The following is a 20,330-nucleotide window of genomic DNA, read 5'->3' as shown; positions in this document are numbered from 1 at the left end:
ACGAGCCATATACACTCAGATTAGAAAGCCTTTTGGATGACCCTCCTTTCTCTTCCAGAGGAGCTCTTCAATTTAGAATCTCCACAACAAAAAAAAAGACACTTGACCTCACCCTGGCTGGGTGGTCAGTGTCATCCATGCACCAAAAGTTTGTGGGTTCGATTCCTGGTCAATGCACACACCTGGGATAGGGGTTCCATTCCTGGTCCGGGCCCATACAGGAGGCAAATGATTGGTGTTTCTTTCTGACATCAATGTTTTTCTCTCTCTTTCACAATCAAACAGAAACAAAAAACATATCCTTGGGTGAGGATTAAAAAAACCAAAAGCCACTCGACCTCAAGGAACACAGTTTGCCAAGCAGGTCGTGTAGGGCTAATAGACATGAAGATCCCATGTTAGCAGCTATGAGACATTTGAGTTGTTTGCTCCTGTCTTCCTGATGCCAACTGGAACTAACTAACAGCTTGAGAGGAAAAACACACAACCCAAATCACAGAATAGGTGAAAAGTTTTAAAAAGAATTGTAGTGAGGACCAAGCCCTGAATCTGGCAATGCAGTCAGAAACCACCACTTTAAGCCGTAGGGCAAGGAGGACAGTGTGTAGAGAAAGGCTAGCAAAATCTAGCACTGGTTCTTCCTTATGAGGGCTCAAGAAGCGCGCCTCTAAAATAACTCAGGTATGCACTGACAAAACCACCAGAAAGCTGCCCTGCGCCTGCTTCCCCACGGCTCTCCTGGCAAACTTACAAGCACATGTTTGCTCAGTTGTGAGCCTCACCCACAGGCATCTCCCACCTCCGAGGCAGGGGTGAGAAATCTGGACCGTGTGTTCCCAAATAAGGGAAATCAAATCACCTATAGGCAATACCTTCTATTTCCCTTGCTCCTTAATGATAGCATCCTTAATTAAGCCAACTTCAAAGGACACTAATTAGTGTCTGGAGGTCAACGGTCAAACCCATGGTTTACAAATCTTAACAGAAATCACATAACCTACTTACCTGAATAAAACCCCAAATCATCAATCCCTGCCCTCCCTTCCCAGGGGAATAGATTTAAGTCCATTTCTCCTTTTTTCACCACAGGATGTGGAAGACAGTCAAAGAAGATAGTGTGAGAGGGAGGGGCATCCTAGTTCATCATTAAAAAATAAAGTTCTCTTTAAGTGTCATATTCATCTGAGGTTGTATAAAAATTTTGTTTCAATTCTCCTCGGTGTCTGCCTCTAAGAGTTCATCTTCTAAGCCAAAATTCAGCTTGTCAGCTAGCCCCTCAAACTGCTTGCCCAGACTGCCTGCAGAGTCCACGAACATGTTAGGGATGTCTTTGCCAAAGTAAATCTTGCTGTTGGAAGCAATGGCCTTGTACTTCATCAGCTGCAGATATTCAGGGGTTAGCTTCAGCTGCAAAAAAGTAAAAAGCAAAGAAGACTTAGGTGGAGCCAGATTAGAGAAACCATGGGTGGACCCCTTCACTTGTCATAAGGAGAGGGTCTTTGTCAAAGACATATGCCCACTCTCCTTTTCCTGGTCTCACTGCTACATTAGTAAAAGGGTAACCACTTCTCTAGGAGAAAGTCATCTCATATCTTCAGGGTCAGAGCTGCAAGAGTTTTAGGGGTTTCCATGTTTAACACAAAAATTATACTTCCATCAAGACACTGCTAAGGAAAAGGGAAGTACCTCTCCCACACAGTATAGCAATCACTAGAAGGGGCTTTGGGTGGTGACCTTCCAACACCGGGAACTCTCAAACAGTATCAGCATAAACTCAAGCACACATTCTCTTTGCCAGGAGGGCCTGGGCATTTGTTTACCTTATTAGCTTCGGCCATCTTCATAGCTGTATAGCACTCAGCATCAGCCTTTGCCTTCTCCCGGGCCAGAAACGCAGCATCTGAGGGGAGAATACAGTGAACTGAAGTGCAGAGGCTACCAGAAGACGGGGTCTGGTCCCTGTAACTTTCCCTGGTTGCCTCTGTGACCTTGGGGAGATTGCCTCCCCCCTCCCCTCCATGCTTTGGTTTCCTCATCTGTGAAATAGGAGAAAAGTGCTGTGACAGCATCTCCCTGTGGTGAGGACTAGTCATGAGGAAGTCTGTTGCTCTGCCCAACATTTTATTTGACAGCATTATCTAGAAATGTACTGCCACCCAGAGACACTTCCTGTTTCTGCACTTACTACTTTTGTAGCTCCATGTCTGGGGAGGGACCCTGCCTCAACCTCCAGTTTCACAGCTTGCACCATCCCTCTTGTGCTACACAGCAAAAGCAAGAGATGCCCAAAGGAGGCTCTGAATACAGCCAGAGGCAGATCCACCCTAACACCGAATCCCATAAGCATAAAATAGTTTGGTCCCTCTCCAACTTCATTTCCCTTTTCTTTCCATCAATCATTTCAAAAAAGTTCTAATTAACAGTGGTTAAGCTGGCACAACTCTAAGAGACAAGCCATGGTTCAAACTTACACCTATTTGGATTAAGACCTGTTTAAAATTCCACTATGGAAGCAATATACTTTCTCAATCTGCCAAGATTAGCTTTCTGTCAAGTTGATGCAAAATTTTTGATATTTACTTCCTTGCCTTGGGAATGAGGCCAGTCTCATCTGAGTAGTATCTGTAGCAAAAAGCCTGGGAGGAAAGGTCAGTCTGTGGGTGGGTTCTCACTACACACCCTCAGCGGGATCCTGGGTGAAAGGAGCCTGAAGTCTGGCTGCGTGTGACTGACTTAATGGTCCTTAGCACCTGATGCATGTACTTATAAGAAACAAAAATGTGTTGTTTTGCTAAGAGCTCCCTAATGAGGAGCTGCTGATCTGTAAAATCCTAACTGGTTCCCCAATAGGGCCCTGCAAAGCTCAGCAGGCTCTGTAAGGGTATAACTGGACACAGCACTTTGTAGCCTGAAGTTGGGCCTTCAGGTCCCCTTTCTGTCCTAGAATTTGTTTAATACTTATATACCACATGAAGGAAAAAGGTGGCTGATGGGAAGGAAGTGAGGGCTGAGGGGCAGGGAACTGAAGGTGAGTGATATTCAGAGAAGTCAGCCAAGGCATACTTCTGTCCATACTTCTGTTGCTGGTGCTGAAAAGGTGTCTTCTTACACCCAGCTTAACATCTACAGGGATCCTGAGAGTGGACTCAGAGGCCAGAGCTATGGTGCTTGCCACCTCCTGAAGAGGGGTAGGTAAGGCACGAGGGAGAGAGCTGCTTTTGGGCCCAGCTTCTTAGTTTACTTCTACTGCCAGACTGTGAGCTCCACGACAGCAGGGACGGTGCAACTTCCCTTTTCCTTATGCCTAACATGAGAGTGCCTAATGGCACGCAACTAGCATTTGCTGAATGAACAAATGCTCTCTGAAGTGGGAAATTAATGACAAATCTCCCCCAGAGTGAAAGCACAGAGAAAAAGTGATGTTCCAAAGAAATCAAGAGATCTTAGAACGGATGTTAAAAGAGCAAAGGAAATGATTCCCCCTCCCCCTTGCCACAGAGTGGGGTCTGAGGAAAATTCAGCTGTTAATTTCACTTCTGCTTACCTTCAATTTCTGAAATCTTCTTCTCAGTCTCCTTCTCCATCACCTTCTGTCCATAGGTGATTTCTGCAACCTGAGCCACTTTTTCTGCCTCTGTGTTAATGAAGTTGAGAAAAAGCTTAGAGCTCTGATATTTTCAAGAGTTTGACTCAATTCCATCTTTCACCTGATCAGAGGCCCTGAGGCAGGAGTGAGGGTAAGCTCAGATGAGAGTCCCTGGGCCCAGAGGATGGCTGTGACAGTGATACAAGGGTAGAGATGGAGTATACCAGTGCGTGCAGACCATGACATCAGTGCAAGACAGGAACTGGGGAGACGTGGGCCCCAGGGAGGAGAGTCATTACTCTAATGAAACAAGGAATAAGCCCTAACTAACCTCTCTTTTAAGTCACAAGGGTATTTCTCCCAAAGGAGTACTTTTAGGAATAAGGCACTCTCTGAAAAGCTTCTTCCTGCTACTTCCCTTTAGGAGGTAGTCGCTGTTGATAGTCCAATGTAGTAGTAAAGAACCCAGGTTCTGGAGCAGAGTCCTAGGATCTGAACCCCAGTTCCACCACTTAACTTGCCATATGACCTTGGACACATTATTTAACCTCTCTGTATTTCAGCTCTGTAAATAAGGTTAATGATACTGCCTCTCTCACCTGCTGGTTGTGAGGAGTGAGAGAATTTACATGTAAGTGCTTAGAAAAGTACATGGCTCATAGTAAATGCTCAATAAGTTAGCCATGATCATTATGAATTAAGAATTAACAGTAACAGCTCCTTTTAAGAGATACGTGGCCCCTGATCGGTGTGGCTCAGTTGGTTGGAGCATCATCCCCTACACTGAAAGGTTGTGGGGTCAATTCCCATTCAGGGCACATACCTGGGTTGTGGGTTCTATCCCAGGTCAGGGTGCATATCGGAAGCAACCGATTAAAGTTTCTCTCTCACATCAACATCTCCCTCTCTCTGCCTTCCTCTCTAAAATCAATAAAAAGCATATCCTTGGGTGAGGGGGAAAAAAAGATATATGGAAACTCAAAACTGATAACCCCTGGCCACCATCTGACAATTACAGCTTTGCTCTTAGGAGTATGAAAGCCACTCCTACGCATGGCAAGGGTTTGGAGAACCATGTGGTCTAACCGTGCCTAAGGCTTCCTCGACTCTCCCCACCATCCCCAGTCTTTCAGCCCTTAAAGGGGGGGTGTCACAGAACCACATCCAGACCAATGAGGGCCTTCTTCCGTTCTGTCTCAGCTTCTTTTTCCACCACCTTCTGTTTCTGGGCAGCAATGAGAAGCTTTGTCTTTTCGCTTTCCCTGGAGGAGAAAAAAGTATGCTGTTTCACAACTATGGAAAAGCATCTGAGGAACTTCACTGTCCCCTGGAGAAGCCAAACTCTTCTGAGGAGAGGCAAACTCTGATTTCTTATTCTCTCCTGGTAGGTTGTCCAATGTCCCAGGTAAAAGCAGATCTGTTGCAGACAGTAACATGGCTCTGCTCCTTCTCCAAAATAACTCATTTGTGGGAAATAGAGCATAATTTACTTTAGTGAAATGCACCTGTCTGCCCACTTAATTGTCTTTCTCTCCTATCTTCTTTGGCATGAGCCATGAAGCGCAAACAAGGCCCCCTGGCCCCTTTAAAAGCATCACTGCTCAAAAGGGCTTCTCCGTGGCTCTTAATCACAGTTACAGAACCCAGGTGACTGTCCTCACACGCCTGCTCCATCCTATAGTGCAATGGGCTGTGACAAATACTCAAGGAGGGGAATAAAAGCCTGACACAGCCTCAGTTAACTGAGATGGGAAGAGGTGGGAGAGAGTGGTAGTTACAGCTTAGGCTGAGGATACTCACATCAACTCGTAGTTTCTGCGGATCGCCTCAGGTATATTGGGCTTTGTCACCCGCACAGCCTGGAGAAGGAGAAAAAGAGCATCTGATGGGAAGGTGAGGGTGGTGAGGGACCCAAGCAGCTCCCCCTTGGTCCTTGATCTTCCTACATGGAAAGGACATCCCTTGAAAGAGGGGATGCACCTTCATCAGGGAACACTCCCACAGCGGCAATGCTTACTTGTATGACAAGCCCAGGGGCCATGGAAGTTAGGTCCTGCTGCAAAGCCAGTTTGAGATTTTCATCAATCTGATCTGGAATCAAGAAAGACAGGAAAAGGAGCTGTCACACTATCTAGGCAGGGTGGAGGGAAGTATGGAGATAGAGGTAAAGCTAAAACACCAGCTCGAGAATGCACCTCACAGGCAAAAGGTCCTCCCAAGGTAAAGTGCTTATCATAGCCCAGCAACCTAAAGTTCTCCTGCAAGACTTTCAGAGCAGCGTGCCTCTGCAGTCCCTCTACGCAGGCTAGGTGTGAGAGTATCCTTTTCCTGTGGCCTCGACAGAGAATCCCTAGGTTGTTGAAAATATCAGCCTTGCCCAAAAGGGAACTGAGCTTTAAAAAGAAAAAGAACAAACAATTCTAGCACATTTCTTGAATTAGGCAGCAGCCTGTTCCCAGACAACAGGAGCAAAACAGAAGGCAGGCACCCAGTTTTCATGAAGGAGGAAGATGGAATGGCTATGTTAGGTATTTTGAAAAGAGCCGAGCATATTAAATCGAGTAATTTTAGATGTTCCTAAAAGAAAAACAGATTCTGATGTCAAGGAAGCCCCAAGGAAGGCCATTTCCATTAGGAACTCCATCAAATGACACAAGGGGAAAATAAAATGTACAGTTCTGGAAGCGAGCCCAAGGCTTTTGATGTGTTGTTTGCTTTGGTCCTGATTCCTCTGCCTGGAATTCACATGTGGGTCATTTCACAGACAAGGGGAGGAAGAGCTAGGACTGATCCTCCTTCCAGCTGTGATCCCAGGAAAGCAGCACTAGGCCGCCTTCTCTGGCTGAGATCCTCAATAAGATCCCAAAGAGCACCAAGAAAAAGACTCCACGAAATCAGGCTCGGACATCTAAACTCAATCACCTCCCTCACTGTCAGCTGCCATCTGCCTTAAGTGGCCATTCTTAGTCACTTGTGCCCAAACAGGAGTCTGTGAGAAATAGCAAATCTAACTCCTGCCTTTTACAGATGCCCAAACTGAGGTCCATGGAAGTTGGGATGTGCTCAAGACAGTAGCAAAAATAATGAACTTTCTTAATTACTATGTTTTGATTACTAAGGTTTAAAACCGTATTCTTTCAACTGTCATATCAGTGAGCAGGGGATTTTAATGCTTCCATGTATTGGATATGCTCTCACAAGCCTCTTAGCACTGAGGAAGAAATGCCCATAAAGGCAGTACCTTGCTTCTGACACTGGCCTAACAATTTCACAGCTAGAGATAAATATTACATTTCATATTTTCTATTTTAAATAGGATACCCACCAAACTTTAAGTGAGATGGCCTGTACTGTCTGTAAATTAATAACATATTCATTTATCAGACCAAATTATACTGAGTCAAGGCAGAAACCTGTGGCCCTGGGCTGGTAACTTTAGGAAAATCTAGAAGGAATATTTGAAAGGTGGTTTATTACCATAGTAATACTGGTAACAAGTTGTTTATGTTACAGTTATGCTGATAAACTGCTGGCTAAGTTATACTATTAAGTATATACAAAGAGGTTCTTCAGGTAACCTTCTGAACAAGAACTAGATATTTTTATAAAATGGGCAAAGAGGCTGCATCAGAGTAAGCAGTGATGAGAATTACGCAGGCATGTTGAAAGTCAGGGCTAGGAGTCCTGAGAGGCAGGAACTAGAAAAAAACCTTTGATGATTAAGGAATAGGATTGGAGACTCCAGTTTCTCCTTTACAGATGCAAATATAGTCTTAGCCAAAACAGTGCTTGCAGGCAAGTATGAACTTTAAAAGGAAAAAAAAAAAAATCTCAAAGCAAATACATTTTCTCAGCTCCTTTGTACAAGAAGCTATACTTTGCTAAACTATCAAGTTGATCTCTAAGACAATAAGAAGTTTTTTAATGCAAAACAATTTTATATTTTAATTTTCTTTTCATGGAAATTAGAGATCCTTTGTCTTTTGTTGTTTCAGTGCTTTGAAATGTTCATTTAATGGCACAGGTTTGTAAATAACGGCTAGAGAGAAAACTAATGATATTTTATAAAATAATATCAGTTTGAGGTTAAAAAATAGCAAATTTACCAAATTTTTCCTAAAAGTACACTGAATCCAAACCCAATAAAAGACTCTAAACCCTACAGAGTGAATTTAGATTCATTTTTTACTGCAGAAAATTAAAAGTGATCCTGATGATTTCCCCAATCTGAAACACAGTGCAAAAGACTGCTTAATTAAAGTCATTGGCAATGTCAGTAATTCCTTCTTCTGTGTACTCTAAAAATGTTCTCACTTGGTCCTTTTTATGAAGATTCCTGGGAAAAACCACTGTTCAGTCCTAGTGTCAAGAATAGTTGTACTATGGGTTGAAAAATCCATTTAATTTTAGCACTGGCTACCAGAAAACTTCTAGCAGCAAGTTTATAAATAGAGCATTTTACCACCAAAGAGCTATAACAATTACTGAAATGTTTCCTTCCTTTGTTGAAGTCAGGCTGTGTTTACTTTCATCAGTTAAGAAGGACAAGAAATGTCTACTTAAGCATGTGGATCCTTTTTGTTTTAAGCTTTTTCTTATTCATCTCTGTAGGCACAGGGTAAACAAACAAATAAACAAATAACCCCCCCCCCCCCAAAAAAGGTTCTGGGAACTGTAAGTAGCTATGGTCCTTGTCCCACTTCTAGAATTAGAGGTGAGCTGTCTTATTCTCTTCACCCTTTCCTGGGTGCCTTTCATTCAGTGTGATGGATTGGAAAACACACAAAGTGATGGCCAGAAGAGGGAGGTTCTAGCTTCAGCTGCTACCAACTAGCTCTACGACTTTCTTTGTGGCTCGGTACCCTTATCTTAAAATGATGTTGTTGGGCAGGATAATCTTTAAGGTTCTTTTAGAACTGAGTCTGTCTTCATACCAGAATGATGTTTTAGGGACCGTGGAAACATATTTCCATTCCAGCCCTCTGATTCAGGCCAGGAGTGAGGTCTGTAGTTTACTATTACTTCTGTGCCCAAAGCTCAACCACTCTCATGATCTTCCATTATCACCAGCATTTTCTAGGAATGTCCTTTGTGACCAGTTCCAGAGCACTGGATCCTTTAACACCTTCTGTCCAGCAGTGCCCATCCTACCCTGTGGGTAGCTCAGAAGTAGGCAGTGGAGGGAAACAGGGCTGCTAAGGCAGGCTCTGATCACAAGAGACTTCTTACCGAAGAGCTCAATGTAGACCTCCTGAAGTGTATGCACACTGCAGAACTGGTTCAGTTCGTGGTGGATCTTGTTGAAGATGAGGGCCTTGTCGTAGTCGGCAGTGTAGTTCTTCACTATGTCATACACTGGGAGGGAGAAGGGAGTTCAGATAAAGAGGCAGGGCTCAATATACAGAGGGACAGACTCATATACAGAGCAGGCTGACAGCTGTGGGGAAGTTGGGTGGTGGGAGTGGAAGGATTGGGCAGAAAAAAGAAAAAAATAACAGACAGGGACAACAGTGTGGTGATTGACGGGAGGAGGGGTGGGGGGGAGGTGGAGGAGGGTAAAGGGGATAAATGGTGATGGATGGAGACTTGACTTGGGGCGGGGAACACACAATACAGTGTACAGATGATGTGTTGTAGAATTGTGCACCTGAAACCTGTATAATTTTGTTAACCAGTGTCACCCCAAAAAATTTAATAAAAAGGGAAAAAAACTTGCTCTGACATAGCAGCTCTCCCTTCCTGAGGTGCTGCTACAGACACTGGGGTGGCATGTTGGAAAAAGTGAGCTGGTGGTAAGGGTCAGCTGGAAAACCATACCTGCACTGGGGACCAGGAAGTTCACCACTTCAATTCTGTCAAAGTAGATCATCACACCACCACTATTTGAGGAAGAATGGACAAAAAAGTCACTAGTAAGCTCTGGACTACAGTGCCTTAGCAGAAAAGGAGAAGAGTTCCCGGGAGGGCAGAGGCATGTCGGACCTACAAGATCTTTAGAGCTTATAGCAATAATGACCTCCTGAGAAATCACACCTCCTAAAAATAATTCCGTAAAGAAAAAAGTGAAACTTTTGATATGCCACTAAGAAAAGAGTAGTTCATATCTTCTGAATCCACAATGCGTTTTGACTAAAACAATCAATTGAAGGAAAAAGACTAAAGAAGGTTGAGGAGTGCTCAGAACCTAAAAGGTCACTGGAATTTTATGGTCACTGTTTCTCACTTTGTCTTCACCATCACTTTAGTTCAGCACTTCCCCTTTCCCCCAAATATTCATTATACAAAAATTTCAAACATACAGAGAAGTTGAAATAGTAGAACTAAAATCCATTTCCCAGCACTGAAATTTGATAGTTGTTAACATTTTACCTTATAGATTGATCTTTTTTTTCCTGAACATTTCAAAATAAGTTACAGTCATGATACTTCCCCCATAGCACTTTAGCAAGGATCACCTGAGAATAATGACATTCTCCTACACAGTCACAAAGCCATTCCCAAAGCTAAGAAAATCAGCAATAATTCCTAATATTACCTAATACCCAGGCATTCAAATTTCCCCAGTGATTCCTATTATGCACTGAATTGTGTGCTCTCCCAAATCCATATGCTAAAACTTTAACCCCCAATGTAACTATATTTGGAGATAGGGCCCTTAAGGAGGTAATTAAGGTTAAATGAGGTCATAAGGGTGGGGCCCTAACTGATCTCTTTCTCCTCCACTCCCATGTACAGAAAAAAGGCCGTGTGAGGACACAGCAGGGTGGACATCTGCAAGCCAGGAAGAGAGGCTTCACCAGAAACCAACCCTGCTGGCACCTTGATCTTGGACTTTGAGCTTCTATAACTGTGAGAAAATAAATTTCTGTTGTTTAAGCCATCTAGCCTGTGGTATTGTTATGGCAGCCCAAGCTGACTAATAAAATTTCATCAAGGCTTTTACAGCTGTTAGTTTTGGACCAGGTTCTAATTAAGGGTCACCATTGCATTTGTTTGTCTTTTAAGTCTCCTTTTCAACCCAATGTCCCTCCAAATACGACTTTGTGCCAAGATTAGACCTGTTATCCTGTGGGATGTTCCAATTCTGGACCTGCCCAAATGTTTCCTTGTGGTGTTTACTTTGCGACTCTATCCCAGTTTAGACCTCCTTTGCTTTTCAGCCAGACCACTATAGTGGTGTCATCTTCGGATTTCCTGCCCCTAGGCCCTCCTCCACCATTAAGACATTCTCTGTAGTTAGTTATGCTACAGTTATTTTCCTCTATCAAGTCATTTATCTGCTAAAAGCCTTTAGAGGATCCTCACTTCTAAGAGATAAAGTTCCAAACTTCTTACAGCATTTGAAGCCCTCCTAAACCTAACTTCTGCGATTTTCTCTACTGTACTCTATCCCCTAGTGGAATCAGAACATAGGGAGCTAAGGGGCAAGGAACTTGGTAAAACCAAGGGGTGCCTCCCTTTTCACTGTCTCTTATTGCAGCGAGCCCGAGAGTCCTTCCTTTTATTTGTGCCTAACAGCTTTATTCCAGGCACCTTACCTAGTCCCACAAGGTACATTCTTCACCTCATCGGTCTGCAGCGTGGTCTGGAAATAGAGGAGATACAAAATGCTGTAAGATGGGCAGTGACAAAGTAACTTATTTTTAGACTCCCAAATGTCCTTGTCTTTGAATACATATTTGGGTTGCGCTTTGTTTTTGTTAAACATCGATACCCCTCTGAATCCTCCTGACTTACAGCGTATGAGACTAACCAAACAAAGGTACTTAGCCAGCTTCTACTGTAAGTGAATGATCATATAAATGAGCTGGGTAATAATGGTTTAGTGAAAAAGACCCTGGACTAGGAATCCTAGGATCTGTGTTTATTTCTACCTCTTTCATTTACTGGTCTTGAAACAGATTCTTTACTTAACCTGCCTCAGCCTATAAGACCTGCTCAGCCCATTCTCATAATTACTGTGAGACTCAAGTGAGATAATGTGCATAAATGCACTCTGAAAACCATAAAGCAGAGTACATGGCAGAAGAAACTTATAAGGAAAATGTTGGTGAAGTATCCCAGGATACTGGACATACTTCATAGATGGCTTGTCTAACTTAGCTAGGCTTTAGATCTGTCATAAGTAGTCCTACTCCTATTTTAGATGTCATTTCCCTTCACCAAGTTCAACTTCCCTCATCTTTCCCAAAAATTATGTTCACATCTCTGAAGTTCAAATAAGAACCAGCAAAATTACCATATTTTATTTCCAGTTATCTTGCTAGCCTGTGAGTTAAAACACAGACACACACTCTACTTTTCCTTCTATACATTCAAAACAGACTCTTCTCTGGCTTTGTCTTGAAGTGAGGAAATACATCCTAGCTGGAAATGATGGGCCAAGGCAAGGACTCCATTCAATGATTTCAATAATCAAGTAAAGCTCCAGAGTTAATGGCCCATGGAGCCTCATTCTTTATATATGTAAAACTTATTCTTAAATGATTCCTTGAAAAGGCATTATACTCATCCAATGGCTAAATAATTCCAAATCAGCCATTAGTCAACACCCAAAATCTGCAGTTGTCCAGCCATACCACACAAGCCAAGTATACCTGCACAGACTTATATGATGTGATGAAAGGGAGCATGAGATGGAAACCAGGGCCACTGGTAGAAGTCAGCAGGGCACCACCTCTGCAGAGCAGAAGAGAGACACAGGTTCAGTTTAGCAAGACTGATATTCCATTGATATTCTTTGGGCCAACTTTCCCTTCAGCCACATAAATGTTTAATATAGAGTGACAAGTGCCAGAGCCACATCCACAGATCCCTTCCTTCCTCCCGGCTAGACCCTAATATTCTAGGAAGCCTAACGCTAAAACATAAAACCACTATTCATGCTTTTGCAGTGAGAAAAACAGGCACTCAGACTAAGTGGAATAAAGACAGCAGAATCCCTGGTTATACTTGAGAGGAAGTCTGTTTTACTTTGTTGTGTCTGTTGAACTTGTGGCAATCCATTTGGGCACTTAAATCCAGTAATACAGTTATCAATGAATTGCACTAATGTTGGATTCCAGTGACATCAACACCAAAAGAATAATTTTAAGTACACTTTACAAATCATTTTAATATATATTTTTAGAAGTACAGTTACCTTTCTAATCAACTTGAATGTAAATGTTAGTAAAATTAAAGCCTTTTTTGGGGACATATAAGCAGATGGCAGGGAGAAATAATTAAAGGGGAGTGGGAAACCCAACCAGACTTTTAGAACTTGCTAGTGGCAATCCAGGAATAAGCATCATAGGGCACATAATAAGATGGGGTCATAAATACTTAAAGCAAAAAACTTGGTTATGGAGATTACTAAAAGGAAAGTAATCCAAGACTTGTAAGTGCTTCTTTGCTTTACATTATGAAGATAAAGATACATTAAAAAAAAAAAAGTAATAAAATAAACAGTGACATAATGAGCTCCTTTATTATAAGAACTATCCTAGGGTTTGCCTTGATTGATATGAATCAACCTTCAGGCTCTTTCATTTTTCCTGAAATGTTAATTTTAAAGAGTAGGTTCAAATTCATAGAGCAGACTTCTCAAGTTGCCATCAAGAACTGGTCCTCATCATTGGTAACCTGTGGCACCAAGATGCTGAGGGATATAGGAGAAAACAGTATTTCAGAGATAATCCGCAAGGAGCTCTGGCTGCCTTTAGGTTTTTGTCTCTAAATCTCTATATACAATTATCAATTCCCATTCCATCAACTTAGACTACTAAGCTTTATATTTACATTTATGTGTCTGTGTACACACACACATATTCCCCTTCCCATGGTCACTAACACAAAAGCTCAGTCTAAAAGACTTCCACATTCAACAAAATATAAACACAGATATTCAGCCAAATCTGCTAGACAGTGACTAGGAAAGAGTCATTTAATAGGAAGTTGCAAGCTTCTCCCTGTCTCTGCCTTACCTGTAATATACCCCAATATGTCCCTCTTCTATCTTGTGCACAGCTGAGAAGAGAGCTGCACAAAAGAAACTGGTAGCCACAGCCACAACTGCTCCCAACTGAGCCATCAGTGAACCTTTATCCTAGGGAAAAAGATACAGGAAAATGTGTATGGTTTGCAGTGCAGGAGACAAGCTGTGACAGCAAGAGCACCTCACCCAGCTGAGCTCCCTGGAAGCAGCTCATATCCAGCCTGTTGTATTATGAACAGGAGGCTATATCTACAGATCTCTCCATCCTTGCTCTCAGTCAACATTCCCAATCCTTAACTGTGGAATTCTATTCCCCACCTCGTGGGAGAGGCAGTGGTTCCCGAAAGAGCTGTGTCCCAAGGGAGAACCAGTGCCAACTGGGCAGCGTTCAGAACACAGCCTTCTCTTCCTGTGAACACGAATGTGCTGTCATTGGAACCACTCACACTAGTAAAAGGGAAAGAGGCAGCTGCAGTATGTTGGCCTAAATTACAGAGGAAGTCAAACGACAGGCAGTTGTGGCATGTAATTCTGGTCAGAGCCTCCCAGTCCTAATTGCCTGCCACTTCAAAGGAAACCATTATTTACTCCTTTCAGATGGGGGAGCACAGAGACAGCATGCAGAGTTCCAAGGTGGGATTCTCTGGCCTTCCGCCCACCTCCCCAGTTCCTCCTTTGGCCCTAAATGGAAGAGGGCTCTGCACAAGACCGAAGCCACACTCCCTCACATATACCTCACTGGTATTTAGCTCTCAACAGGTCTCCAAGCCCATAGATAGAGAAAGGAGGTTCCCCAGGCTGGGAAGACTCTGGACTCCTGGGTCCAACTGCGTTCGGGCACCAGGATGCTAAAGAGTTGGCATCTAGAGACTCATTTCCTGAACACTTAATGATCTGGAAAAACTAGGGTAACTGACACCAAAGTTCACAGTTAGGCGTGCCTGGGCCAACCCACGCAGGGCGTGGACTCTGCCTCGTGGGTCTAAGAGAAGTCGGACGCGGACATCTGCGAGGCGCTTATTTTACCGTGGCGGCCTCCCTCTACGGATTTGCAGCTGCGTCCTTTCTGCAAATGGCCTTCCCCTCCGATGTCACCCCCGGCCCACCTTGCGCCCCTTCCGAGAGAAGGTCGCGCATCCCAGGAGCCCTGGATAGGGGCTGGGGCTCCCAGAGCCTCTGCTCGGTCCCGCTTGGGAGCTAGCGAGAGAGATTCGGGAGAGAAAGGGGCTGCTTTCTCGCTGATGGAGAAGAGGCTGCAGGGGTGGGCCTGGGAGAAGCGCTCATCGGGGCGGCCGGGAGCCGCAGCTAGGCCCTGCGCACGCACTAAGGGGCGGGGGCCGCGTACCAGGCTGTCCCTCCAGGCGCTCCGTACTCCTCCGAACCCCCTTGCAACCGCAGAAACCGCCACACCCCTCAGCCCGCCACTTCCTTCCGGACCCGTCGCTTCGGTGACGTCATTAGTTCACGCGAGAAGACCACACCCCCTTATCGCCCTACTTCTTCAGCCCCGCCCCCGTGCTCCGAACGTGCAGTGTCCGCGGATGGCCGCCAGGGGGCGCCCGCGACAAGGTCCGTGCGGTCCAGGATCTGGGTTTAGGATTTCAGGGTTGGAGTGGTGCGGGGGGCGCCTGGGGAGTGACCCTTGGGAGGATGCGAGTGGTGCTGAGCTCGTCATTTTCCGACGTTTTGGTTTTGGAGATTGCCCCGGATTCCCCTCCACATTAGGTCAAGACTTGTTTTTTGTTTTTTTCTCTGGAGCAGGTACCAGCGATTTGCAACAGTTTTTAGCCCTCTGCTCTCCGCTTTTCTGCGGCACCGCTCAATGAAACATCTTTTAAATGTGCAGATTAGCACCATTAAGTGACTAATCAACAGTCCCTACTTTCAATTGCCCTTTATACTTTTGTAGGATCTTTGGCCTTTGCGGGCCCCACAGCATCATAAAGTAGATTAAGGGGGAATTATTCCAATTTTAGTGGACAAAATCTAAATTCAGTGAGATGCGAGGGTAACCGTGGATGAAAGCCTCCTTGGCGCTTCCTTAATACCGGGAGCTTAATTAACTGCCTTTGTAACTCCTGCTACAGATCCCAGGGGTTTGTGCACCTCCTTGTCTCCCTGGCTAGACTGTCAGTTCTCCGAGGGCAGGGCCTGCTCTTCCCTTCAGCACACAGGGTACTTAAGTGCTCAGTAAACACAGACTGAGTAGTGGAACCAGCACCAGGATGCAGGCTTTGTGTCTCCTACTCTAAGGGCCTCAAGTTGTCCACAGCCTTCACTGTTGAGCAGCATCATATTGGGACATTTCTAATTCAGCCACTGAAGTTATTTTGTTTGTAGAAGAGAGAGAGTCCACTTAATTATAGCCTTCAGTAAATGAAAAGCTTTTATAACAGACGGCAAGCTGACGGTGTTAGATTTAGGACCCAGGAAAAAGGAAAATGTAGGTTTCCCAGGCATGGCTGCTTGGGTTTCGCCTGGAATCACCCTGGGTTTGTTCTGGGTGAGTTTGTGTTGGAAAATTTCAGCATTATATGGTTAAGTCCACACAAGTGGGCTGCATGGTTCTGACTGGGAGTTCTGTGCCCACTTCCCCCATAAATGAGGGCCTCTCCTCTCCCCACCTTGTCCCTACAAATCCCCTCTAACCCCTAGTTGGCCAATCTCCTGATTGATCCTATATCGCAGCCTGCATGCTTAATAAATGTTTATTTTATAGTTGAATGAATAATAGAAATGGAAATATTGGGGTTTATCAGGCCCAAGGAATGGGGCTTAACCTGAAGCATAGTTGTAATTTAAGAATTTCCTGACTATTAAACTTGGTAATGAACTATGAGCAGAAGTGGAATTTTGTTCTCAGGAGGCTTTTTACCAGGCTTGAGTTGTTTAGTTGTGGCCCTGCCTAGAGGCATGGGTTTGACTTTAGTAGATCATTTGAGAAAATCCCTTTCTTAAGAGACCTGTGATTGTTATGACTCTGTATCCAAAGTGATCATGCAGGTAAGTCTGTCATGATTTATTTAACAATTAAAAATCCATTTTAAAAAAAGCTTGCAGTATAGTGGTTAAGCACAGATATTCCACAGTCAGTCTGCCGGGATTTAAATCCACCCCCTCCCCCAGCTTCTTATTAGCTGTGAAATCTTGGGAAAATCATTTAATCTGTTTGTGCCCCAGTTTCTTCATATGTAAAATGGGGGTAATAATAGTATGAACCTGTTGTTAGGATTAAATGACTGGTTAAGAAAAGCACATACAATGTTTGGCACATTTTAAAGGTTTATTGTGTTAGTTGTTGCTGTTTTATTTTTTTAAATTAAAAAAATATATATTTTTTTATTGGTTTCAGAGAGTGAAAGGGAGAGGGAGGAAGAGAGAGACAGAAACATCAATGATGAGAGAGTCATTGATCAGCTGCCACCTGCATGCCCCCTGCTGGGGATTGAGCCCAAAACCCTAAACCCAGGCATGTTGATTCCCTGATTGGGAATCAACAACGGCTGAGCCACACCAGTCACACAGCTGTTGCTGTTTTAAATTGCAAATTCCCTTAATGTGTTCTTCCCTGTTTGTGGATTCAGATTATTAATGTAACAGAAGGTGAAAGGTAAACTCAAAGTTATGTGATATTGAGTGATAACCAAATGAAATGATACCTCAAGATATTTATAATACAGATTTCATAAAGCGTTATTGAGTGCTGTCCATGTACCAGGCCCTATGCCTTTCTCATTTGATATAATTTTCACATCAGCCCTTTGAGTTCAACTCCATTTTAGAGGAGGAAGTTGAAGCTTAGAGAAGTTAAAAATTGCCCAAGATCATGAAGCTTGTAGATTGCAGAGGCAGATTCATATGGCCCAAGTCTATTTCTTCATTATAGTAAATGAATTAGAAAATAATGATTCAACCTAAACCCTCCCCCCCCATTAATTTCACATGTAACCTTTTAGGAATGTAGAACAGTGGTCAGAAATTGTGAAACTTTAAACTGGGCCAGTTCATTTTGCAGTTGTAGGCTGAAGCAGGATAAAAGAAATACTCCCACCCCGGCCATCCCCTACTCCCCATCTCTGGATGCTGCTTGATTAGTCCTCCAACAAGCTAACTGGTGAGAGTGCCACTCTAAAGAGAGAAGAGACCCCTTCTTTCACAATTAGAGCCCTTATTAATAACTGGTTTCACCCCAAAGAAACCAGGTAACTCTTAAAATGTTTGGCTCCAGTTTACTTATATCACAAGATTTGCCTTTTCTTCTTTACTTTGTGCCCTAAACAGAGAATAGAGGTTGTCTTTCAGGACATTCGATCCCAGCAAGATTTTGGTGAGCTTGGGGGAAGTGGAGTGAACGATGTCCTTCATTATTAAGAGGGTTACTTAGAACTTTCCCCTTTTATTTTCAGTTGAAAAAACCAGAATTGTTGCCTTCTAACAATAAAAGGACATTTGCTTGGGGCTAGTGCTGTTTCCTAGAATGAATTCTATAAAGAGGAAATCATGAAAAAGAAAATGGAGTTGGAAGTCAGTTGGAAGTCACCTAAAGATCACTTTGTGATTATTTTTACAGCTTTATTAAGGTATAATTGACATACAATAAAGCCCATATAAAGTGTACAACTTGTTAAGTTTTGACATACCTGTGAAACCATGACCACAATCAAGATAATGAACACATGCTCATGCCTCCAAATTTTCTCATGCCCCTTTGTAATCTCTCCCTCCACCTTTCTCCATGACCTGTTCCCCCATTTCCAAGCAACAACTGATCTGCTTGTCGCCATAAATTAGTTTGCATTTTGTAGAATTTTGTACGAATGGAATCATATAGTATATACTCTTTTTGGGGGAAGGCTGTTTGGCTTTTTTCTTTTTTACCAGAATAATTATTTGGAGATTCATCCATGTTGATGAGCATATCAATAGTCCACTCCCTTTCATTACTGTGCAATATTCCATTGCACAACTATACAATTTGTTTACCCATTCATCTGTTGATGGACATATACATTGCTGCCTGTGATTTTAACCCAATCCATTTATTTCACTCATGGAGGAGCAGAGGGCAAAGGGGAGGAAGTCTTCATGGAGGGGACTTGGTTAAAGTCCACAGTGCATTTGGGAAATTGTGAGAAAGCAGCCTGCTATCCTGGGAAACTGTGCCAAGAGGCCTGACAGTTTGAAGTGTGGCCCAGTCTGCTTTGCCTGGGATGACTGTTCTTTTGACATCTCTGAATCCATAATAATACTAGGAATTGGAATAAAAAAAGATTGTATAGCATTTTGTCTGCATATATTTATCTATACATCTCTCTGTGTCATTGATAGACTCCTTTTGTCATAGACAAAGAGATACCTTATGTACTTAGTATGTGAATCTCAGAGGATGAGGGAAACCATGTTCCATTCTAGGCTTGTCCGTCTGGACTCTTAATCTCATTCCTTCTCTGTCCTCAGGGTCCTAGAGCCTTCAATGATCTCCTTACTCTACCAGCTCTTTAGCTGCAGCCTGCAGTCTTGCGCAAGTCTCCCCCCACCCCAGGCCCCTCCATCAATCCTGCGCAAGCCTCTAGTTCTCACCTGATTTCTGTCCTTCCTTTCCAAGCAAAGTGCTTTAAAAAGTCCCTTAAGGTGGCCGCCTTTACTTCCTTACTTTCCATCCCCTTGTTCTCAGTCCCCAGTCCCTTTCTCCGATGCCCTTGGTACTGTTCACCTACCTACCCTTTAATGCTTAAACCTCCCTACCCTTGGCCTCCATGGATGAGCCTGTCCCTCATGGTTTCCCTCCTACTTGTCCAAATATTGCCTTTGAAGTCTCCATCATGGGCTAATCCTCACATATTTCTCAGAACTCTATCCTTCACTCACTGCTCCTCTTTCTCTACCTTCTCTTTCTGGAAGATCTCTTGTGCTCTCAATATTCTAATTATGTGGTTGCTAATGACTTGCCCAAATGCTTATCAACAGCCAAGAGTTACAGACTAGAATTTCTTTGGATGTTGGAGGGGGATAAGCCAATCATGTGTCAAACTGAATTCATAGTTTCTCTCAAATGTATTCCTCCCAATAAAGGGGCCGCCATGCACTCAGCCATCCAAGGCAGACACTAACATCCAGCTTAATCTGCCCCATCTTTGAGTTATGTGGTTCTAAGTTACTCTTTGACCCTGAATCTTCTTCTCTATGCATGGTCCTCGTTCTGGCCTTATCACTTCTTACTTGGATTATTGCGAGACTCTAATGTTAGTGACTTTACTCCAACGTGTAGCTTACCCTTAAATCAGTGCACCTTCCACTCTGTGCCCCATGTGGTCTTTGTGTACCTTTTTTGTTTAAAAACCCAAGCATAGGTTCCCTGCAGAAAAAACTTCAAATCTCTTACCTTGTCATAGAAGATCTTTATAGAAATCTGTATATGATCCAGCTTTTATGATATTCTTTTGTTGTTTTTCATGTTTTACTAGACCAACTCTTTAAGACCCTTCTAAGTGCTTCTTCTCTGTCTTTTCACAGCATTTTGTGCATTCCTCTTGTATGGCCTCACTCAAATCTGCTGAAATACTCTGGTTATATGTCAGTACTTCTCATAAGAATGTAAGCTCCTGGAGGGAGGAGCTTTGTTTCATTCATTTTTGTCTCCCCCCCCCCCCGAGAGTCTAATATAACTCCTAGCACATAATTGGTACTCAATAAGTGCTTGTTAAATAATATAATAAACATCACATAACCCTTTAGGATGTAAAAAGTGCTTTCAGTTACATTTACTCA

The 20,330-nt window shown here is 43.4% G+C and overlaps 1 protein-coding gene and 1 long non-coding RNA gene across 8 annotated transcripts in view; one reads left to right on the top strand and one right to left on the bottom strand.

Moving 5' to 3' along the window:
* Window positions 1–20,330, top strand: part of LOC107535298 (uncharacterized) — a 48,145-nt gene that overhangs the window by 7,847 nt on the left and 19,968 nt on the right. The window contains exons 4-5 of one of the 3 annotated variants that reach the window (XR_015714024.1): window positions 10,322–10,435; window positions 13,595–14,780. This is a non-coding gene — a long non-coding RNA (uncharacterized LOC107535298). Of the gene's footprint in view, window positions 1–10,321; window positions 10,529–13,594; window positions 14,781–20,330 lie in introns of those variants that run through there. The other 2 variants (XR_015714025.1, XR_001603015.2) reach the window with 2 other exon arrangements.
* ERLIN2 (ER lipid raft associated 2) lies at window positions 1,085–14,974 on the bottom strand. Of its 5 annotated transcripts, none has more exons than XM_016210683.2 (12): window positions 14,908–14,974; window positions 13,552–13,673; window positions 12,184–12,265; window positions 11,125–11,171; window positions 9,404–9,465; window positions 8,816–8,941; window positions 5,604–5,677; window positions 5,387–5,445; window positions 4,757–4,848; window positions 3,545–3,634; window positions 1,821–1,900; window positions 1,085–1,407 (listed from the first exon to the last, which is right to left on the bottom strand). In XM_016210683.2, exons 2-12 carry the CDS (start codon window positions 13,656–13,658, stop codon window positions 1,207–1,209), a joined length of 1,020 nt encoding a protein of 339 aa, XP_016066169.1. In that variant the 5' UTR covers window positions 13,659–13,673; window positions 14,908–14,974; the 3' UTR covers window positions 1,085–1,206. The 5 variants fall into 5 exon arrangements, with proteins under 5 accessions (XP_016066169.1, XP_016066153.1, XP_016066159.1 ...); XM_016210667.2 differs by lacking the exon at window positions 14,908–14,974 and adding an exon at window positions 14,669–14,846; XM_016210673.2 differs by lacking the exon at window positions 14,908–14,974 and adding an exon at window positions 14,589–14,668.

This window comes from Miniopterus natalensis, chromosome 2 (genome assembly GCF_054644295.1).
Source record: "Miniopterus natalensis isolate mMinNat1 chromosome 2, mMinNat1.hap1, whole genome shotgun sequence".
NCBI classification, from domain to species: domain Eukaryota; kingdom Metazoa; phylum Chordata; class Mammalia; order Chiroptera; family Miniopteridae; genus Miniopterus; species Miniopterus natalensis.
Note: the sequence above shows the minus strand (reverse complement) of the source record. Positions and strands in the feature narration are given on the sequence as shown.

What these genes read in the sequence shown, in the direction of transcription:
- ERLIN2 (XM_016210683.2), bottom strand. Translation starts at nt 13,658, where the DNA reads ATGGCTCAGTTGGGAGCAGTTGTGGCTGTGGCTACCAGTTTCTTTTGT. An exon ending in CATATTGGGGTATATTACAG is followed by an intron (nt 12,266 to 13,551) that starts GTAAGGCAGAGA and finishes TCTGCTCTGCAG; the next exon opens with AGGTGGTGCCCTGCTGACTT. An exon ending in AGATGGCCGAAGCTAATAAG is followed by an intron (nt 1,408 to 1,820) that starts GTAAACAAATGC and finishes ACTTTTTTGCAG; the next exon opens with CTGAAGCTAACCCCTGAATA.